Source organism: Bombina bombina, chromosome 6 (assembly GCF_027579735.1).
Source record: "Bombina bombina isolate aBomBom1 chromosome 6, aBomBom1.pri, whole genome shotgun sequence".
Taxonomy (NCBI): domain Eukaryota; kingdom Metazoa; phylum Chordata; class Amphibia; order Anura; family Bombinatoridae; genus Bombina; species Bombina bombina.
In genome coordinates this window covers 61,439,742-61,462,564 of record NC_069504.1, presented here as the reverse complement: position 1 = coordinate 61,462,564, position 22,823 = coordinate 61,439,742, and the positions used below count along the sequence as shown (strand labels likewise).

General features: G+C 37.8%; 1 protein-coding gene across 1 annotated transcript in view; it reads left to right on the top strand.

Moving 5' to 3' along the window:
- KIN (Kin17 DNA and RNA binding protein) overlaps positions 1-22,823 on the top strand; it is a 96,600-nt gene that overhangs the window by 56,513 nt on the left and 17,264 nt on the right. The window contains exons 10-12 of the mRNA XM_053716431.1: positions 944-1,012; positions 15,294-15,393; positions 18,095-18,195. Of these exons, the coding sequence (XP_053572406.1) occupies positions 944-1,012; positions 15,294-15,393; positions 18,095-18,195 (270 nt within the window). The remainder of the gene's footprint in view (positions 1-943; positions 1,013-15,293; positions 15,394-18,094; positions 18,196-22,823) is intronic.

Sequence of the window (22,823 nt, the reverse complement as noted above, 5' to 3'; positions counted from 1 at the left end):
TAATTCTGCTCTTTGTTTTTAATGAGTTAGTATTTTATGTAATAGCAAAGTATTTCTTTTTTATCATCTTGTGATTCTGTAAGTCCGTTAAAGCTCCGGAAGTAGCAGCATAGACGCCATAAATCATATGGATTGCATGAAATATTAATTACTACCAATATTCTAAATCTCCTGAACTGGCCTCAGCAGAGGAAATCATATAACGGGTTTTAAAACCTAGGAAACCGAAGTTACAACATAGCAGTGCCTTTACCTTTATGGAGACAGAGACTTTACACTTATTTCTTTCATATTTAAACAAATATAATATTAAAATACTGTGCACGTGCCTTTATTCTCTGGTGAAAGGCTGTTCTATTGTATATGCTATAACAGTTACATATGAGCCATTCTTTGCACACTTTATTGTAGCTATCCCTAAATGTTCTCAGTGGAAGCAAATAGTTACCAAACAAGGTAGCTCATTGCTTTATATAAAATAAAATGTACACTAAAAGATTTTGTCAATAAACTACTAATGTAATTTAAAAAATACATCTATATATTCTCAGGGCCAATGTTTGATTTGAATACATAATTTATTCAGTGCTTAATGTCCCTTTAACACTTCAACACATCAGGGCTTAAACCCACTCAAATGGTACCTCTAAATGTCTGACAAAATATTCAAATTGATTGTGATCTTAAAAACAAAGAGACCTTGTAGGAATAATGCATATAAAAGTATTTATTACTAAATATTCTGCATGAAACAAACCTTATGTAAAAGCTCATTTTTTATGTTATTTTTATTGTTAATGATTTCAATGTTGATTAACCACATCTTGCTGTATGATGTACATGTGACGCATATTCACGCTCTCTGCACTGGCTGCTAAACTACAATTAAACTTGCAAAGAAATGTCTTTATCTGGATCTAAAATGTTATCTCTGTTTTTTCAGGATATTGTTGTAAAAATTGTAACAAAAAGGTTAGGAGATAAGTATTACAAGAAGAAAGCTGTAGTGAAGGTAAGATGTATGTTTTTGTTTTTTTTGTTTTGTTTGCCAAACCGACCTACCACACAACTGTTCTGTGCAATGCAGATCCGCATTTTTTTGGTACCCAAAGGGTTACTAGTTGACAAGGGGCCTTGAACACATTTGTGTGATGTGTAATTCTTCAGCTGTATGAATTTGTGTGATGGTGTAATTCTTCAGCTGTAGGATTTGTGTGATGTGTAATTCAGCTGTAGGAGATTTGTGTGATGTGTAATTCAGCCTGTATGAATTTGTGTGATGTGATAAATTCTTCAGCTGTAGGGATTTGTGTGATGTGCCAATTCCGCTGTATGAATTTGTGTGATGTGTAATTCTTCAGCTGTAGGGATTTGTGTGATGTGTAATTCAGCTGTATGAATTTGTGTGATGTGTAATTCTTCAGCTGTAGGGATTTTGTGTGATGTGTAATTCAGCTGTATGAATATGTGTGATGTGTAATTCTTCAGCCTGTAATGAATTTGTGGGATGTGTAATTCTTCTCAGCTGTAGGGATTTGTTGTGGTGTGTATTTCTTCAGCTGTATGAATTTGTGGGATGTGTAATTCTTTAGCTGTAGGGATTTGTGGTGATGTGTAATTTCTTCAGCTGTAGGGATTTGTGTGATGTGTAGATTCAGCTGTATGAATTTGTGTGATGTGTTATTCAGCCTGTATGAATTTGTGTGATGTGTAATTCAGCTGTATGAATTCTGTGTGATGTGTAATTCTTTAGCTGTATGAATTTGTGGGATGTGTAATTCTTCAGCTGTAGGGAATTGTGTGGTGTGTATTTCTTCAGCTGTATGAATTTGTGGGATGTGTAATTCTTCAGCTGTAGGGATTTGTGTGATGTGTAATTACTTCAGCTGTAGGATTTGTGTGATGTGTAATTCTTCAGCCTGTAGGGATTTGTGTGATGTGTAATTCAGCTGTATGAATTTGTGTGATGTGTAATCAGCTGTATGAATTTGTGTGATGTGTAATTCTTTAGCCTGTATGAATTTGTGTGATGTGTAATTCTTTAGCTGAATGAATTTGTGTGATGTGTAATTCAGCCTGTAATGAATTTGTGTGATGTGTAATTCTTTAGCTGTATGAATTTGTGTGATGTGTAATTCAGCTGTATGATTTTGTGTGATGTGTAATTCAGCTGTATGAATTTGTGTGATGTGTAATTCAGCTGTATGAATTTGTGTGATGTGTAATTCAGCTGTATGAATTTGTGTGATGTGTAATTCAGCTGTATGAATTTGTGTGATGTGTAATTCTTTAGCTGTATGAATTTGTGTGATGTGTAATTCTTTAGCTGTATGAATTTGTGTGATGTGTAATTCTTTAGCTGTATGAATTTGTGTGATGTGTAATTCTTTAGCTGTATGAATTTGTGTGATGTGTAATTCAGCTGTATGAATTTGTGTGATGTGTAATTCTTTAGCTGTATGAATTTGTGTGATGTGTAATTCAGCTGTATGAATTTGTGTGATGTGTAATTCTTTAGCTGTATGAATTTGTGTGATGTGTAATTATTTAGCTGTATGAATTTGTGTGATGTGTAAATCTTCAGCTGTATGAATTTGTGTGACGTGTAAATCTTCAGCTGTATGAATTTGTGTGATGTGTAATTCAGCTGTATGAATTTGTGGGATGTGTAATTCTTCAGCTGTAGGGATTTGTGTGATGTGTAATTCAGCTGTATGGATTTGTGTGATGTGTAAATCTTCAGCTGTATGAATTTGTGTGATGTGTAAATCTTCAGCTGTATGAATTTGTGTGATGTGTAAATCTTCAGCCTGTATGAATTTGTGTGATGTGTAATTCTTCAGCTGTATACATTTGTGTGATGTGCAATTCTTCAGCTGTATGCATTTGTGGATGTGTAATTCTTCAGCCCTGTATGCATTTGTGTGATGTGTAATTCTTCAGCTGTATGAATTTGTGTGATGTTGTAATTCTTCAGCTGTATGAATTTGTGTGATGTGCAATTCTTCAGCTGTATAGCATTTGTGTGATGTGTAAATCTTCAGCTGTATGCATTTGAGTGATGTTGTAAATCTTCAGCTGTATGCATTTGTGTGATGTGTAAATCTTCAGCTGTATACATTTGTGTGATGCTGCAATTCTTCAGCTGTATGCATTTGTGTGATGTGTAATTCTTCAGATGTATGAATTTGTGTGTGATGTGTAATTCTTTAGCTCTATGAATTTTGTGTGATGTGTAAATCTTTAGCTCTATGAATTTGGTGTGATGTGTAAATCTTTAGCTCTATGAATTTGTGTGATGTGTAAATCTTTAGCTGTATGAATTTGTGTGATGTTTAATTCTTTAGCTGTATGAATTTGTGTGATGTGTAAATCTTTAGCTGTATGAATTTGTGTGATGTGCAATTCTTCAGCTGTATGAATTTGTGTGATGTGTAAATCTTTAGCTGTATGAATTTGTGTGATGTGTAATTCAGCTGTATGAATTTGTGTGATGTGTAATTCAGCTGTATGAATTTGTGTGATGTGTAATTCAGCTGTATGAATTTGTGTGATGTGTAATTCTTTAGCTGTATGAATTTGTGTGATGTGTAATTCTTTAGCTGTATGAATTTGTGTGATGTGTAATTCAGCTGTATGAATTTGTGTGATGTGTAATTCTTTTGCTGTATGAATTTGTGTGATGTGTAATTCTTTAGCTGTATGAATTTGTGTGATGTGTAATTCTTTAGCTGTATGAATTTGTGTGATGTGTAAATCTTCAGCTGTATGAATTTGTGTGATGTGTAATTCAGCTGTATGAATTTGTGTGATGTGTAATTCAGCTGTATGAATTTGTGTGATGTGTAATTCTTTAGCTGTATGAATTTGTGTGATGTGTAATTCTTTAGCTGTATGAATTTGTGTGATGTGTAATTCTTTAGCTGTATGAATTTGTGTGATGTGTAATTCTTTAGCTGTATGAATTTGTGTGATGTGTAATTCTTTAGCTGTATGAATTTGTGTGATGTGTAATTCAGCTGTATGAATTTGTGGGATGTGTAATTCTTTTGCTGTATGAATTTGTGGGATGTGTAAATCTTCAGCTGTATGAATTTGTGTGATGTGTAAATCTTCAGCTGTATGAATTTGTGTGATGTGCAATTCTTCAGCTGTATGAATTTGTGTGACGTGTAAATCTTCAGCTGTATGAAGTTGTGTGATGTGTAATTCTTCAGCTGTATGAATTTGTGTGATGTGTAAATCTTCAGCTGTATGAATTTGTGTGATGTGTAATTCTTCAGCTGTATGAATTTGTGTGATGTGTAATTCTTCAGCTGTATGAATTTGTGTGATGTGCAATTCTTCAGCTGTATGAATTTGTGTGATGTGTAAATCTTCAGCTGTATGAAATTTGTGGGATGTGTAAATCTTCAGCTGTATGAATTTGTGTGATGTGTAATTCTTCAGCTGTATGAATTTGTGTGATGTGCAATTCTTCAGCTGTATGAATTTGTGTGACGTGTAAATCTTCAGCTGTATGAATTTGTGTGATGTGTAATTCTTCAGCTGTATGAATTTGTGTGATGTGTAAATCTTCAGCTGTATGAATTTGTGTGATGTGCAATTCTTCAGCTGTATGAATTTGTGTGATGTGTAATTCTTCAGCTGTATGAATTTGTGTGATGTGTAATTCTTCAGCTGTATGAATTTGTGTGATGTGTAAATCTTCAGCTGTATGAATTTGTGTGATGTGTAAATCTTCAGCTGTATGAATTTGTGTGATGTGTAATTCTTCAGCTGTATGAATTTGTGTGATGTGCAATTCTTCAGCTGTATGAATTTGTGTGACGTGTAAATCTTCAGCTGTATGAATTTGTGTGATGTGTAATTCTTCAGCTGTATGAATTTGTGTGATGTGTAAATCTTCAGCTGTATGAATTTGTGTGATGTGCAATTCTTCAGCTGTATGAATTTGTGGGATGTGTAAATCTTCAGCTGTATGAATTTGTGTGATGTGTAATTCTTCAGCTGTATGAATTTGTGTGATGTGCAATTCTTCAGCTGTATGAATTTGTGTGACGTGTAAATCTTCAGCTGTATGAATTTGTGTGATGTGTAATTCTTCAGCTGTATGAATTTGTGTGATGTGTAATTCTTCAGCTGTATGAATTTGTGTGATGTGTAATTCTTCAGCTGTATGAATTTGTGTGATGTGTAATTCTTCAGCTGTATGAATTTGTGTGATGTGTAATTCTTCAGCTGTATGAATGTGTGATGTGTAAATCTTCAGCTGTATGAATTTGTGTGATGTGTAATTCTTCAGCTGTATGAATTTGAGTGATGTGCAATTCTTCAGCTGTATGAATTTGTGTGACGTGTAAATCTTCAGCTGTATGAATTTGTGTGATGTGTAATTCTTCAGCTGTATGAATTTGTGTGACGTGTAATTCTTCAGCTGTATGAATTTGTGTGACGTGTAAATCTTCAGCTGAAGGGATTTGTGTGACGTGTAATTCTTCAGCTGTAGGGATTTGTGTGACGTGTAATTCTTCAGCTGAAGGGATTTGTGTGACGTGTAATTCTTCAGCTGTAGGGATTTGTGTGATGTGTAATTCTTCAGCTGTAGGGATTTGTGTGATGTGTAATTCAGCTGTATGAATATGTGTGATGTGTAAATCTTCAGCTGTATGAATTTGTGGGATGTGTAATTCTTCAGCTGTAGGGATTTGTGTGATGTGTAATTCAGCTGTATGAATTGGTGTGATGTGTAATTCTTCAGCTGTATGAATTTGTGTGATGTGTAATTCTTCAGCTGTAGGGATTTGTGTGATGTGTAATTCAGCTGTATGAATTGGTGTGATGTGTAATTCTTCAGCCCTGTATGAATTGGTGTGATGTGTAATTCTTCAGCTGTATGAATTTGTGTGATGTGCAATTCTTCAGCTGTATGAATTTGTGTGATGTGCAATTCTTCAGCTGTATGAATTTGTGTAATTCTTTAGCTGTACAATTTTGAGTTATATAATGGCCCCCCATTTTTTTGCCTGGCGGATGGAAACCTTGTCCGACCAGCTTCGTGGTGAGAGTGCAGGATTAACTGCCCCCTATTTATCATTGCGCAAGCCCCTTGCTCGTGCATGACCATCAATCATCCCAATCCACATTTTAAGTGGTGGATAGGTTAAGTAGAGTGCAGCTACTAGTGTATCAGGTTCTCTTGCGGCAAGCCTGATCTCTAAGGCCCCTGACCAATGCGTTAGTATTCTGAGGTTATTCTCGTAGAATCCTCTTATGGAAATGCAGAACATAGAATAAAAGCTAGTTAGAAAACGTGAATAGTTGGACGGTACACAGTAAATCTGTATACTGCTATTTGTCGGCCTCTACTGTGTGCCTGCAGTTTCTAATATATCTGTGTGACAAAATGTTATAGAGCCTGTGCACTAATATTTATATCGTAATACGAAATAACACGGATCATCCCTCCACGCCCTCTAGTGGTCACTGGATCAGATCTGAAAAAACTCCTAGTTTTTGGAGATTTTAATAATAATGAAAATCATCTCCTTCTGTCTAAGACTTATTGTATGAATGAACCAGTGCCTAATAAGAAGGGATTTTTTTATGTTTGGAAGGTTCTACACATTCTGAAAATCTAAAATACTTTTACCCTGAGTACTTAGGAGCTGGTAATGGGAGATATTGTATAAATGCACTGATTCTATACAGATAATCTGCAACTAATCAAAAGCATCAAAAATGCCACTTAAACAGACATTAAAGTGGCTGTAAGCACCTTGTAATTACCAGACATTTTGAGTTCTCTTAGTATAGAATAAAAGTCTGAACATTTTAAAAACAAATTAATATCTTGTTTGCTGCAAATGTTTTTCAGTACACCAACCCCAGTCACCACTTAACTTTGTAGGAGCTAGGGTTGCCCACCTCGGCCATGTTTTCCTGGACAGCTATGAGTTACACATGCAGCAGGGTGGAACATGAATAGTGCTGTCCAGTGTCACTATTTGTGTGCTGTCTAGAGGCACAATACATGATCCTCTCTGCACACCCTGCAACATGTGTAACTCATAAGTGTCCAGGCAAACATGGCTGAGGTGGCAACCCTAGTAGGAGCCAATCAAGGCTTGAGTCTGCAGACAACAAGACTAGTCATGGTCATGACGTTGGTTTAACATACGTTGTTTTGCAAATATCTGTTAAAAGCGATTTGGGAAAGATATGTAGCAGGATTAGCATTGTGAAGTCAGCAGGGTGCTTTTGTTTTTGTTCTGAGAATTAGCAAACCACAATTTTTAGAGCTAAATTACATGAAGAGGTTGAAAAAAACAATGATGTTGTTTTACTACACATAACTAAACATCTTATATTAAAATCTCAAGGTGTCTGTTTATTTAAAACTTTGCTTTGCCACATGCTCCCTAGAAAGGACAAAACACTAATTTTGTCATCTAGGGTTGCATAAAGCAGATATTTTATTTTTCTTTCATGTAATTAACAAGAGTCCATGAGCTAGTGACGTATGGGATATACATTCCTACCAGGAGGGGCAAAGTTTCCCAAACCTTTAAAATGCCTATAAATACACCCCCTCACCACACCCACAAATCAGTTTTACAAACTTTGCCCCAAGGGAGGTGGTGAAGTAAGTTTGTGCTAGATTCTACGTTGATATGCGCTCCGCAGCAAGTTGGAGCCCGGTTTTCCTCTCAGCGTGCAGTGAATGTCAGAGGGATGTGAGGAGAGTATTGCCTATTGAATGCAGTGATCTCCTTCTACTGGGTCTATTTCATAAGGTTCTCTGTTATCGGTCGTAGAGATTCATCTCTTACCTCCCTTTTCAGATCGACGATATACTCTTATATTTACCATTTCCTCTACTGATTCTCGTTTCAGTACTGGTTTGGCTTTCTACAAACATGTAGATGAGTGTCCTGGGTAAGTAAGTCCTATTTTCTGTGACACTCTAAGCTATGGTTGGGCACTTTATTTATAAAGTTCTAAATATATGTATTCAAACATTTATTTGCCTTGACTCAGAATGTTCAACTTTCCTTATTTCCAGACAGTCAGTTTCATATTTGGGATTATGCTTTAATTATCATATTTTTCTTACCTCAAAAATTTGACTTTTTTCCCTGTGGGCTGTTAGGCTCGCGGGGGCTGAAAATGCTTCATTTTATTGCGTCATTCTTGGCGCGGACTTTTTTGGCGCAAAAATTCATTTCCGTTTCCGGCGTCATACGTGTCGCCGGGAAGTTGCGTCACTTTTTTTGACGTTATTTTGCGCCAAAAATGTCGGCGTTCCGGATGTGGCGTCATTTTTGGCGCCAAAAGCATTTAGGCGCCAAATAATGTGGGCGTCTTATTTGGCGCCCAAAAAATTATGGGCGTCGCTTTTTTCTCCACATTATTTCAGTCTCATTTTTCATTTGCTTCTGGTTGCTAGAAGCTTGATGTTTGGCATTTTTTTCCCATTCCTGAAACTGTCTTATAAGGAATTTGATCTATTTTGCTTTATATGTTGTTTTTTCTCTTACATATTGCAAGATGTCTCACGTTGCATCTGAGCCAGAAGATACTACAGGAAAACCTCTGCCTGCTGGATCTACCAAAGCTAAGTGTATCTGCTGTAAACTTTTGGTAGCTATTCCTCCAGCTGTTGTTTGTATTAAATGTCATGACAAACTTGTTAATGCAGATAATATTTCCTTTAGTGATGTACCATTGCCCTGTTGCAGTTCCCCTCAACATCTAAGGTGCAGAATGTTCCTGATAACATAAGAGATTTTGTTTCTGAATCCATAAAGAAGGCTTTGTCTGTTATTTCTCCTTCTAGTAAACGTAAAAAGTCTTTTAAATCTTCTCTCTCTACAGATGAATTTTTAAATGAACACCATCATTCTGATTCTTTGGACTCTTCTGGTTCAGAGGATTCTGTATCAGAGATTGATGCTGATAAATCTTCATATTTATTTAAGATGGAATTTATTCGCTCTTTTCTTAAAGAAGTACTAATTGCTTTAGAAATAGAGGATTCTAGTCCTCTTGATACTAATTCTATTCGTTTGGATAAGGTTTTTAAAGCTCCTGCGGTTATTCCAGAAGTCTTTCCTGTTCCTAATGCTATTCTCTGCAGTAATTGCTAAGGAATGGGATAGATTGGGTAATTCATTTACTCCTTCTAAACGTTTTAAGCAATTATATCCTGTTCGGGCCCTGACAGATTAGAATTTTGGGACAAAATCCCTAAAGTTGATGGGGCTATTTTCTACCCTTGCTAAACGTACTACCATTCCTACATCAGATGGTACCTCGTTTAAGGATCCTTTAGATAGAAAAATTGAATCTTTTTCTAAGAAAAGCTTATCTATGTTCAGGTAATCTTCTTAGACCTGCTATATCATTGGCTGATGTTGCTGCAGCTTCAACTTTTTGGTTGGAAACTCTAGCGCAACAAGTAACAAATCGTGATTCTCATGATATTATTATTCTTCTCCAGCATGCTAATAATTTCATCTGTGATGCCATTTTTGATATTATTAGAGTTGATGTTAGATTTATGTCTCTGGCTATCTTAGCCAGAAGAGCTTTATGGCTTAAGACTTGGAATGCTGATATGGCTTCTAAATCAACTCTACTTTCCATTTCTTTCCAGGGAAACAATTATTTGGTTCTCAGTTGGATTCTATTATTTCAACTGTTACTGGTGGGAAGGAACTTTTTTACCACAGGATAAAAAGTCTAAAGGTAAAAACAGGGCTAACAATCGTTTTCGTTCCTTTCGTTTCAACAAAGAACAAAAGCCTGATCCTTCGTCCTCAGGAGCAGTTTCAGTTTGGAAACCATCCCCAGTCTGGAATAAATCCAAGCCTGCTAGAAAGGCAAAGCCTGCTTCTAAGTTCACATGAAGGTACGGCCCTCATTCCAGTTCAGCTGGTAGGGGGCAGGTTACGTTTTTTCAAAGAAATTTGGATCAGTTCTGTTCACAATCTTTGGATTCAGAACATTGTTTCAGAAGGGTACAGAATTGGTTTCAAGATGAGACCTCCTGCAAAGAGATTTTTTCTTTCCCATGTCCCAGTAAATCCAGTGAAAGCTCAAGCATTTCTGAATTGTGTTTCAGATCTAGAGTTGGCTGGAGTAATTATGCCAGTTCCAGTTCCGGAACAGGGGATGGGGTTTTATTCAAATCTCTTCATTGTACCAAAGAAGGAGAATTCCTTCAGACCAGTTCTGGATCTAAAATTATTGAATCGTTATGTAAGGATACCAACGTTCAAGATGGTAACTGTAAGGACTATATTGCCTTTTGTTCAGCAAGGGAATTATATGTCCACAATAGATTTACAGGATGCATATCTGCATATTCCGATTCATCCAGATCATTATCAGTTCCTGAGATTCTCTTTTCTAGACAAGCATTACCAATTTGTGGCTCTACCGTTTGGCCTTGCTACAGCTCCAAGAATTTTCACAAAGATTCTCGGTGCCCTTCTGTCTGTAATCAGAGAACAGGGTATTGTGGTATTTCCTTATTTGGACGATATCTTGGTACTTGCTCCGTCTTTACATTTAGCAGAGTCTCATACGAATCGACTTGTGTTGTTTCTTCAAGATCATGGGTTGGAGGATCAATTTACCAAAAAGTTCTTTGATTCCTCAAACAAGGGTAACCTTTCTGGGTTTCCAGATAGATTCAGTGTCCATGACTTTGTCTTTAACAGACAAGAGACGTCTAAAATTGATTACAGCCTGTCGAAACCTTCAGTCTCAATCATTCCCTTCGGTAGCCTTATGCATGGAAATTCTAGGTCTTATGACTGCTGCATCGGACGCGATCCCCTTTGCTCGTTTTCACATGCGACCTCTTCAGCTCTGTATGCTGAACCAATGGTGCAGGGATTACACGAAGATATATCAATTAATATCTTTAAAACCGATTGTTCGGCACTCTCTGACGTGGTGGACAGATCACCATCGTTTAATTCAGGGGGCTTCTTTTGTTCTTTCCGACCTGGACTGTAATTTCAACAGATGCAAGTCTCACAGGTTGGGGAGCTGTGTGGGGATCTCTGATGGCACAAGGAGTTTGGGAATCTCAGGAGGTGAGATTACCGATCAATATCTTGGAACTCCGTGCAGTTTTCAGAGCTCTTCAGTTTTGGCCTCTTCTGAAGAGAGAATCGTTCATTTGTTTTCAGACAGACAATGTCACAACTGTGGCATACATCAATCATCAAGGAGGGACTCACAGTCCTCTGGCTATGAAAGAAGTATCTCGAATTTTGGTTTGGGCGGAATCCAGCTCCTGTCTAATCTCTGCGGTTCATATCCCAGGTGTAGACAATTGGGAAGCGGATTATCTCAGTCGCCAAACGTTGCATCCGGGCGAATGGTCTCTTCACCCAGAGGTATTTCTTCAGATTGTTCAAATGTGGGGGCTCCCAGAGATAGATCTGATGGCCTCTCATCTAAACAAGAAACTTCCCAGGTATCTGTCCAGATCCCGGGATCCTCAGGCGGAGGCAGTGGAGTGCATTATCACTTCCTTGGAAGTATCATCCTGCCTATATCTTTCCGCCTCTAGTTCTTCTTCCAAGAGTAATCTCCAAGATTCTGAGGGAATGCTCGTTTGTTCTGCTAATAGCTCCGGCATGGCCTCACAGGTTTTGGTATGCGGATCTTGTCCGGATGGCATCTTGCCAACCATGGACTCTTCCGTTAAGACCAGACCTTCTGTCTCAAGGTCCTTTTTTCCATCCGGATCTGAAATCCTTAAATTTAAAGGTATGGAGATTGAACGCTTGATTCTTGGTCATAGAGGTTTCTCTGACTCCGTGATTAATACTATGTTACAGGCTCGTAAATCTGTATCTCGAGAGATATATTATAGAGTCTGGAAGACTTATATTTCTTGGTGTCTTTCTCATCATTTTTCTTGGCATTCTTTTAGAATACCGAGAATTTTACAGTTTCTTCAGGATGGTTTAGATAAGGGTTTGTCCGCGAGTTCTTTGAAAGGACAAATCTCCGCTCTTTCTGTTCTTTTTCACAGAAAGATTGCTATTCTTCCTGATATTCATTGTTTGTACAAGCTTTGGTTCGTATAAAACCTGTCATTAAGTCAATTTCTCCTCCATGGAGTTTGAATTTGGTTTTGGGAGCTCTTCAAGCTCCTCCGTTTGAACCTATGCATTCATTGGACATTAAATTACTTTCTTGGAAAGTTTTGTTCCTTTTGGCCATCTCTTCTGCTAGAAGAGTTTCTGAATTATCTGCTCTTTCGTGTGAGTCTCCTTTTCTGATTTTTCATCAGGATAAGGCGGTGTTGCGAACTTCTTTTGAATTTTTACCTAAAGTTGTGAATTCCAACAACATTAGTAGAGAAATTGTGGTTCCTTCATTATATCCTAATCCTAAGAATTCTAAGGAGAAATCATTGCATTCTTTGGATGTTGTTAGAGCTTTGAAATATTATGTTGAAGCTACGAAATCTTTCCGTAAGACTTCTAGTCTATTTGTTATCTTTTCCGGTTCTAGGAAAGGCCAGAAAGCTTCTGCCATTTCTTTGGCATCTTGGTTGAAATCTTTAATTCATCTTGCCTATGTTGAGTCGGGTAAAATTCCGCCTCAAGAATTACAGCTCATTCTACTAGGTCAGTTTCTACTTCCTGGGCGTTTAGGAATGAAGCTTCGGTTGACCAGATCTGCAAAGCAGCAACTTGGTCCTCTTTGCATACTTTTACTAAATTCTACCATTTTGATGTATTTTCTTCTTCTGAAGCAGTTTTTGGTAGAAAAGTTCTTCAGGCAGCGGTTTCAGTTTGAATCTTCTGCTTATGTTTTTTGTTAAACTTTATTTTGGGTGTGGATTATTTTCAGCAGGAATTGGCTGTCTTTATTTTATCCCTCCCTCTCTAGTGACTCTTGTGTGGAAAGATCCACATCTTGGGTAGTCATTATCCCATACGTCACTAGCTCATGGACTCTTGTTAATTACATGAAAGAAAACATAATTTATGTAAGAACTTACCTGATAAATTCATTTCTTTCATATTAACAAGAGTCCATGAGGCCCACCCTTTTTTGTGGTGGTTATGATTTTTTTGTATAAAGCACAATTATTCCAATTCCTTATTTTATATGCTTCGCACTTTTTTTCTTATCACCCCACTTCTTGGCTATTCGTTAAACTGATTTGTGGGTGTGGTGAGGGGTGTATTTATAGGCATTTTAAGGTTTGGGAAACTTTGCCCCTCCTGGTAGGAATGTATATCCCATACGTCACTAGCTCATGGACTCTTGTTAATATGAAAGAAATGAATTTATCAGGTAAGTTCTTTCATAAATTATGTTGTTTGTTCCTCCAACATACGCTAGTCACATACGCCAGTCACACAAAAAAATGCATGTGCAGTAAGGGAAAAAAATATTTGATCCCCTGCTGATTTTGTACGTTTGCCACTGACAAATAAATGATCAGTCTATAGATTTAATTGTAGGTTTATTTGAACAGTGAGAAACAGAATAACAAAAAATCCAGAAAAACGCATTTCAAAAAAGTTATAATTTTATTGAGTGAAAAAAGTATTTAGTCCCCTATCAATCCAGCAAGATTTCTGGCTCCCAGGTGTCTTTTATACAGGTAACAAGCTGAGATTAGCAGCACTCTCTTAAAGGGAATGCTTTTTAAACCTGTATAAAAGACACCTGTCCACAGAAGCAATCAATCAGATTCCAAACTCTCCACCATGGCCAAGACCAAAGAGCTGTCCAAGGATGTCAGGGACAAGATTGTAGACCTACACATGGCTGGAATGGGCTCCAAAACCATCGCCAAGCAGCTTGATAAGGTGACAACAGTTGGTGCGATTTATTTGCAAATGGAAGAAACACAAAATAACTGTCAATCTCCCTCGTTCTGGGGCTCCATGCAAGATCTCACCTCGTGGCGTTTCAATGATCATGAGATCGGTAAAGGAATCAGCCCAGAACTACACGGGAGGATCTCGTCAATGATCAATGATCTCAAGGCAGCTTGGACCATAGTCACCAAGAAAATAATTGGTAACACACTACGCCCCGAAGGACTGAAATCCTGCAGCACCCGCAAGGTCCCCCTGCTTAAGAAAACACATGTACATGCCTGTCTGAAGTTTGCCAATGAACATCTGAATGATTCAGTGGAGAACTGGGTGAAAGGGTTGTGGTCAGATGAGACCAAAATTGACCTCTTTGCATCAACTCGCAGTGTTTGGAAGAGGAGGAATGCTGCCTATGACCCCAAGAACACCATCCCCACCGTCAAACATGAAGGTGGAAACATTATGCTTTGGGGGGTGTTTTTCTGCTAAGGGGTCAGGACAACTTCACCGCATCAAAGGGACGATGGACGGGGCCATGTACCATCAAATCTTGAGAACCTCCTTCTGTCAGCCAGGGCATTGAAAATGGGTCGTGGATGGGTATTCCAGCATGACAATGACCCAAAACACACGGCCAAGGCAACATAGGAGTGGCTGAAGAAGAAGCACATTAAGCTCCTGGAGTGGCCTAGCCAGTCTCCAGTCCTTAATCCCATAGAAAATCTGTGGCGAAAGCTGAAGGTTTGAGTTGCCAAACGTCAGCCTCGAAACCTTAATGACTTGGATAGGATCTACAAAGAGGAGTGGGGACAAAATCCCTCCTGAGATGTGTGCAAACCTGGTGGCCAACTACAAGAAATGTCTAACCTCTGTGATTGCCAACAAGGGTTTTGCCACAAAGTTCTAAGTCATGTTTTGCAAAGGGGTCAAATACTTATTTCACTCATTAAAATGCAAATCAATTTAAAACTTTTTTTTAAATGCATTTTTCTTGATTTTTGTTGTTGTTGTTCTGTCTCTCACTGTTCAAATAAACCTACCATTAAAATTATAGACTGATAATTTCTTTGTCAGTGGCAAATGTACAAAATCAGCAGGGGATCAAATAATTTTTTCCCTCACTGTAGATTCACATCAGCCGCTGTATTCTATGCCTTACCATTACAGAAGGAAATAGAGTAGAAAAAGAAATAAGGAATTTTATGGGCAGAAATCAACTTTAATTATTAACCAAACGTTAAATTGCTGCATCTCTAGATACACCAGGTGTGTAATGTTCAGGATCTTTTGTAATTACAAATCTATAGCTTGTTAACAATGATTTGGTTTTTGGCCTCTCTTCCCCCTAGTTACTGAACCTTTGTATGAGTTTGCATCAACTGGTGTTTTAGTTGCCACGTTTTACAGCTGTATTTTCTTTTGCAGGAAGTGGTTGACAGATATACAGCGATAGTGAAACTTGTTGATTCAGGTGATAAACTGAAACTGGACCAGACACATCTAGAAACTGTTATTCCAGCACCAGGTACATTAAATATGTTTGTCTAGCATACATTTAGTTTAAAGGGGCAATACATTTAAAATTAAAGGGACATTAACGTCACAATTTATTTCAATTTTTCTTTGCTCTCTTTGTATCTTGATTTAAAAAAGCAGAAATGTAAACTTAGGAGATGGCCCATTTTTGGTTCAGAACCTGGGTAGCGCCTGCTGATTGGTGGCTACATTTAGAACAAAGAAAAAATGATAAAGTTGCTTACAATTGCATGCTTTCTGAATCATGAAATTTTAATTTTAGTGTCCCTTTTATTTTACTTTTACTGCCCCTTTAAACTAATGTATATAATTTTAAACAGCTTTGCAATTTACTTCTGTTATCTTATTTGCTTTGTTTTATTGGTATCGTTTGTTGCTTGGAAGCTTGTTGCTGATTGGTGGCTGCACATATATCAAAAAAAGGGGAGTAGGGTAGCGCTATTAAAGCTTAGAGCAGCAAATATAAGGTTAATATAACGTGCAGGTGGTCTGAAAGTGATAATCAACGTGGCCTCTCTAAAAGAGACTGTATAGTAAATTGAATAAAAATAAGATAATATATGTATAAAATACTAGAGATATATGATTAAATCATAAAATAAATTAACCTTATATTTACTGCTCTAAGCTTTAATTAGCGCTACCCTACTCCCCTTTTTTTGATGTTACTTATCATTAGCAATTTGGAGATTTGCTAATGTTTTTGGGTTAGCACCACAGAGCCAGAGAGTGTTAGTATCTTTTACACGCTATCCTTCTGGCTGCACATATATGCCTTGTGTAATTGGTTAACCAGATGTGTTAAGCTCGCTCCCAGTAGTGCATTGCTGCTCCATTAACAAAGGATACCAAGAGAATTATGCAAATATGATAATAAAGGTAAATTGAAACAATTTTTAAAATAGTGTGCTCCATCTAAATCCTGAAATACCTTTGGGGGTTCATGTTAATGGAACTAGCCGCATGTTGCTAACCAAATCTTTTGGCGTTAACCTGAATTTACCTAATTCTGTATTTCTCATGTTTTCTGGTGGTTAATAGTTTGTATTCTACATGGTAGCTGTTTAAGCAGAAAGTCCTAGCAGTTATGTGGGCAGTTTATGGCCTGTAAAATGACACATTAAATGTTACTGTTTGGGCTAAAGAGAATAAAACTATAATTAACAGAAAGTTGTCATTTGTTATGTGCAAAACATTTTTATATATAAATCTGGGGAGATAAAATAGTAGAGAAAGGAGGAGGGTATTTAAAGATACTACACTCGGATCTCTTAAACTAATCCCAATAAGTGTGATCAGACCTCCAAACTATTCACCACAGAATGAAAAAATGTGTGTGGTGTTTGGGATAGCGCTACTTAAAGCCAAAAAGAGATTTTCTTAAGAAAAGTGATAATCTTATCCCAATTTATCTATTAGATTTCAAGTATATGAAATTAAAACATGGTCGTATGATGTCACTTAAATTTAAAGTGAGGCGAAAGGATAAATATAATAGAACTTTTAATATAAATGTATTCCAAAAGTTATAAATTAACAAGGTTAACAATGAAGTTCATATTATGATGCCGGCATCGAATAAGTTAAAATACATCAAATACAGCGTGAATAAAAACAGTAAAAAACTCGATATTATAACAATAGTAACAGTAATAGACGATTGAAAACCACGGTCTATAACATAAGTAAGGACTATATAGGATGTAAATCAAATAACGTAGATGACAGCGATATGTGCCGTTAATAATTATATACCTTACATGAAATGTGCGGTTCAGAATTGATCGGGACTCTCAATGTGATACAAAGTATTGGAGAAAGTTTCCTGCAGGTATTCTCATATGAGCTTTCAGCAATTTCCCCTGCAGAAATAGAGATGGAGTCCGTAAGACTGTTGTAGAAAGAGTTAGGATGGATTCCTTAGATAAATTGTTGCAGTCTCAGAACGAAGTAACAAAATCCTCCATTAAGTGTGGTAGCAAATTGTTGTAGCAAATTGAGACCGGAGCAAGTGGATGTATTCAGAGCGTTCAGTTCACTTGAACCACGTCTTACGGTCACCACTCAGATGAGTTCCGGTGCAAGGGTCAGTGTAAACGCTTCCAGTTTACCGGGGATGCTTGCTGTCCTTATAGTGATGTTATCGGTTCTCTGTATAATAACAGTGTAAGAGAACAAAGAGCAAAGTTAGTAGGCTAGTAGATCCTGGGTCAGGGATTACACTTTTGGAGACTATTCGATAACGTAAGAATAGCTCAAAGTACCTGACCTACTACAAGTCTTAACCAACTGAATTCTAGTAAAAGTAGAAGATGAGTGAGCAAAGTTCTACGCGTTTCAGCCACCTGGGCCTTTATCAAAATTTAATAGATAAAATAGTAGAGAATGGCTGAGATATGCAACATTTATAAAATAATTTATAAAAGAAAACATGAAAAAAATAGAAAAACTAAATCCAGCAGTCTCACCTGTTTGAATTAGTGTGTGTTTTTAATATAGATGTAGATATATACAACTAGACAGAGAGAGAAAGAGATCTGTCTGTGTCTCATTGTCTTTCTCTGTGTCTCGTTGTCTCTGATTTGCTGATGACATTTGTTTTTTAGTGGCCACTTTTTCCTTAAAAATGCAATATTTCTATTTTTTGGTCCCCAGTTTTATTTACATTGACTTTTTTTTTTTTATTGCAGGAAAGAAACTACTTATATTAAATGGTGGATACAAGGGCAATATAGGCGTTCTGGATTCTATAAACGAAAAGAGTTTTTCAGCCACAATAGTTATTGACTCAGTAAGTACACTGTTTTCCTATTTTTCTATATATGAAAACGTATGCATTTACTGACAAAAAATAATATATATTTAGCGTTGTCAGAATTTTAAATGACATTCTGTCTAGGGGAAAACAATGAAATGTTATAAATGTTCATGTGACTTAAACTTAAAGGGAAAGTCAACACCAGAATTTTTGTTATTAAAAAAGAAAGATAATCCCTTTTTCTCCAACATAGGTGTGTCCGGTCCACTGCGTCATCCTTACTTGTGGGATATTCTCTTCCCCAACAGGAAATGGCAAAGAGCCCAGCAAAGCTGGTCACATGATCCCTCCTAGGCTCCGCCTACCCCAGTCATTCTCTTTGCCGTTGTACAGGCAACATCTCCACGGAGATGGCTTAGAGTTTTTTAGTGTTTAACTGTAGTTTTTATTATTCAATCAAGAGTTTGTTATTTTAAAATAGTGCTGGTATGTACTATTTACTCTGAAACAGAAAAAGAGATGAAGATTTCTGTTTGTAAGAGGAAAATGATTTTAGCAACCGTTACTAAAATCGATGGCTGTTCCACACAGGACTGTTGAGAGGAATTAACTTCAGTTGGGGGAACAGTGAGCAGACTTTTGCTGCTTGAGGTATGACACATTCTAACAAGACGATGTAATGCTGGAAGCTGTCATTTTCCCTATGGGATCCGGTAAGCCATTTTTATTACAGAGTAAATAAGGGCTTCACAAGGGCTTGTTAAGACTGTAGACATTTTCTGGGCTAAATCGATTCATATATAAACATATTTAGCCTTGAGGAATCATTTAATCTGGGTATTTTTGTAAAATAATATCGGCAGGCACTGTTTTAGACACCTTATTCTCTAGGGGCTTTCCCTAATCATAGGCAGAGCCTCATTTTCGCGCCGGTATTGCGCACTTGTTTTTGAGAAGCATGACATGCAGTCGCATGTGTGAGGAGCTCTGATACATAAAAAAGACTTTCTGAAGGCGTCATTTGGTATCGTATTCCCCTTTGGGCTTGGTTGGGTCTCAGCAAAGCAGATACCAGGGACTGTAAAGGGTTAAAGATAAAAATGCTCCGGTTCCGTTATTTTAAGGGTTAAAGCTTCCAAATTTGGTGTGCAATACTTTTAAGGCTTTAAGACACTGTGGTGAAATTTTGGTGAATTTTGAACAATTCCTTCATACTTTTTCGCAATTGCAGTAATAAAGTGTGTTCAGTTTAAAATTTAAAGTGACAGTAACGGTTTTATTTTAAAACGTTTTTTGTACTTTGTTATCAAGTTTATGCCTGTTTAACATGTCTGAACTACCAGATAGACTGTGTTCTGTATGTGGGGAAGCCAAGGTTCCTTCTCATTTAAATAGATGTGATTTATGTGACACTGAAAATGATGCCCAAGATGATTCCTCAAGTGAGGGGAGTAAGCATGGTACTGCATCATTCCCTCCTTCGTCTACACCAGTCTTGTCCACTCAGGAGGCCCCTAGTACATCTAGCGCGCCAATACTCCTTACTATGCAACAATTAACGGCTGTAATGGATAATTCTATCAAAAACATTTTAGCCAAAATGCCCACTTATCAGCGTAAGCGCGACTGCTCTGTTTTAGATACTGAAGAGCATGAGGACGCTGATGATAATGGTTCTGATATGCCCCTACACCAGTCTGAGGGGGCCAGGGAGGTTTTGTCTGAGGGAGAAAATTTCAGATTCAGGGAAAATTTCTCAACAAGCTGAACCCGATGTGATTACATTTAAATTCAAGTTGGAACATCTCCGCGCTCTGCTTAAGGAGGTGTTATCCACTCTGGATGATTGTGAGAATTTGATCATCCCAGAGAAACTATGTAAAATGGACAAGTTCCTAGAGGTCCCGGGGCCCCCAGAAGCTTTTCCTATACCCAAGCGGGTGGCGGACGTTTTTTGTATCTGTTGGTGTGAATCTAAAGGATTCCCTTGGAACAAGGTAAAGATTCCTAAGATTCTATCCTTTCTTCAAGAAGGATTGGAGAAAGGATTATCGGCAAGTTCCTTGAAGGGACAGATTTCTGCCTTGTCTGTGTTACTTCACAAAAAGCTGGCAGCTGTGCCAGATGTTCAAGCCTTTGTTCAGGCTCTGGTTAGAATCAAGCCTGTTTACAAACCTTTGACTTCTCCTTGGAGTCCTCAACTTAGTTCTTTCAGTTCTTCAGGGGGTTCCGTTTGAACCCTTGCATTCCGTTGATATTAAGTTATTATCTTGGAAAGTTTTGTTTTTGGTTGCAATTTCTTCTGCTAGAAGAGTTTCAGAATTATCTGCTCTGCAGTGTTCTCCTCCTTATCTGGTTTTCCATGCAGATAAGGTGGTTTTACGTACTAAACCTGGTTTTCTTCCGAAAGTTGTTTCTAACAAAAACATTAACCAGGAGATAGTCGTGCCTTCTTTGTGTCCGAATCCAGTTTCAAAGAAGGAACGTTTGTTGCACAATTTGGATGTTGTTCGCGCTCTAAAAATTCTATTTAGATGCTACAAAGGATTTTAGACAAACATCTTCCTTGTTTGTTGTTTATTCTGGTAAAAGGAGAGGTCAAAAAGCAACTTCTACCTCTCTCTCTTTTTGGATTAAAAGCATCATCAGATTGGCTTATGAGACTGCCGGACGGCAGCCTCCTGAAAGAATCACAGCTCATTCCACTAGGGCTGTGGCTTCCACATGGGCCTTCAAGAACGAGGCTTCTGTTGATCAGATATGTAGGGCAGCGACTTGGTCTTCACTGCACACTTTTACCAAATTTTACAAGTTTGATACTTTTGCTTCTTCTGAGGCTATTTTTGGGAGAAAGGTTTTGCAAACCGTGGTGCCTTCCATTTAGGTGACCTGATTTGCTCCCTCCCTTCATCCGTGTCCTAAAGCTTTGGTATTGGTTCCCACAAGTAAGGATGACGCCGTGGACCGGACACACCTATGTTGGAGAAAACAGAATTTATGTTTACCTGATAAATTACTTTCTCCAACGGTGTGTCCGGTCCACGGCCCGCCCTGGTTTTTTAATCAGGTCTGATAATTTATTTTCTTTAACTACAGTCACCACGGTATCATATGGTTTCTCCTATGCAAATATTCCTCCTTTACGTCGGTCGAATGACTGGGGTAGGCGGAGCCTAGGAGGGATCATGTGACCAGCTTTGCTGGGCTCTTTGCCATTTCCTGTTGGGGAAGAGAATATCCCACAAGTAAGGATGACGCCGTGGACCGGACACACCGTTGGAGAAAGTAATTTATCAGGTAAACATAAATTCTGTTATTACCCATTCCCCAGTTTTGCATAACAAACACTTATAAAAATACACTTATCTCTGATTACCTTGTATCTATGCCTCTGCAAACTGCCCCCTTATTTCAGTTTTTTTGACAGACTTGCATTTTAGCCAATCAGTGCTCACTTCAGGGTAACTTCACGTGCATGCGCTCAATGTTATCTATATAAAACACATGAACTAATGCCCTCTAGTGGTCAAAATGCATTCAGATTAGAGGCTGTCTTCAAGGTCTAAGAAATTAGCATATGAACTTCCTAGGTTTAGCTTTCAACTAAGAATACCAAGAGAACAAAGCAAAATTGGTGATAAAAGAAAATTGGAAGTTGTTCAAAATTATATTCCCTATTTAAATCATGAGTTTTTTTTTTTTGGACTTGACTGTCCCTTTTTAAGGGACAAACGGTAAAAATTGAAATGTGCATGGTTGCATTTCAGTTTAAAATAGAAGCAATTTTGCATTATGCTTTTATTAGCAATAATGCTTATAATAATTTTGGTACTGCTTTTCTGTAGCATGTGCACATATCCTTTTGAGGGCCGTGCATCAGTATTCAAACTACATACTTGCTCAGAGAGCTGGCGGTGGTGTGTATTGCTTCTGACGACATCATCTGTGTCATACAAGCCACTGCTGACTCTACGAGAAGGTCTGGTGGTTGAATACTAGTGCATGTACTTTTAAATAATATGTGGGTATGCCACATAAAAACAGTAACGTTTATTAGAAGCATTTTTGCTAATGGAAGTATATTGCAAACACACTTCTATTTCAAATTGAATTGCAACTAAGCACATTTCTATAATGCTTGGCCAGTAGTCTTCTTATCCCGGCGTCAAGTGGAATCATAGGAAATATCCCAGAGCAGAGTAAGTTAGTGAAATGAAGTAACCAGTACTCATGGTAGACAGGGTAGTCCTTCAGGGCAATAAGAAGACAGCGACTGGTCAAGACAGACTGAGTCCGGCAACAGGAAGGCCGTCCAGCAGTAAAGCAGTTCAGCGGTGAACCAATAGAAAGAGCAGGAACAGGCGGGTATCAGCATCAAAGGAAATCCAGCAGTGTAACAGTTCAGGAGTAAACCAATAGAATGGTCAGACAGGCAGAGTTCAGCAACAATATGGCAATCACGCAGTTCAGGGATTAAGCAAGCACAGTGGTCAGACAGGCAGAGTTCAGTAACAGTATAGCAATTAAGTAACACAGCACCCAGGAGCATAAGAAGCAATACTTTATACTTAGGCAGTGTATGTAAGCACTGCAGGTACTTACATAGGCGGCGATTTGCGTCAAGCAGCTTAAAGGATCCTCCGGCTTTGGAGGAAGAGACG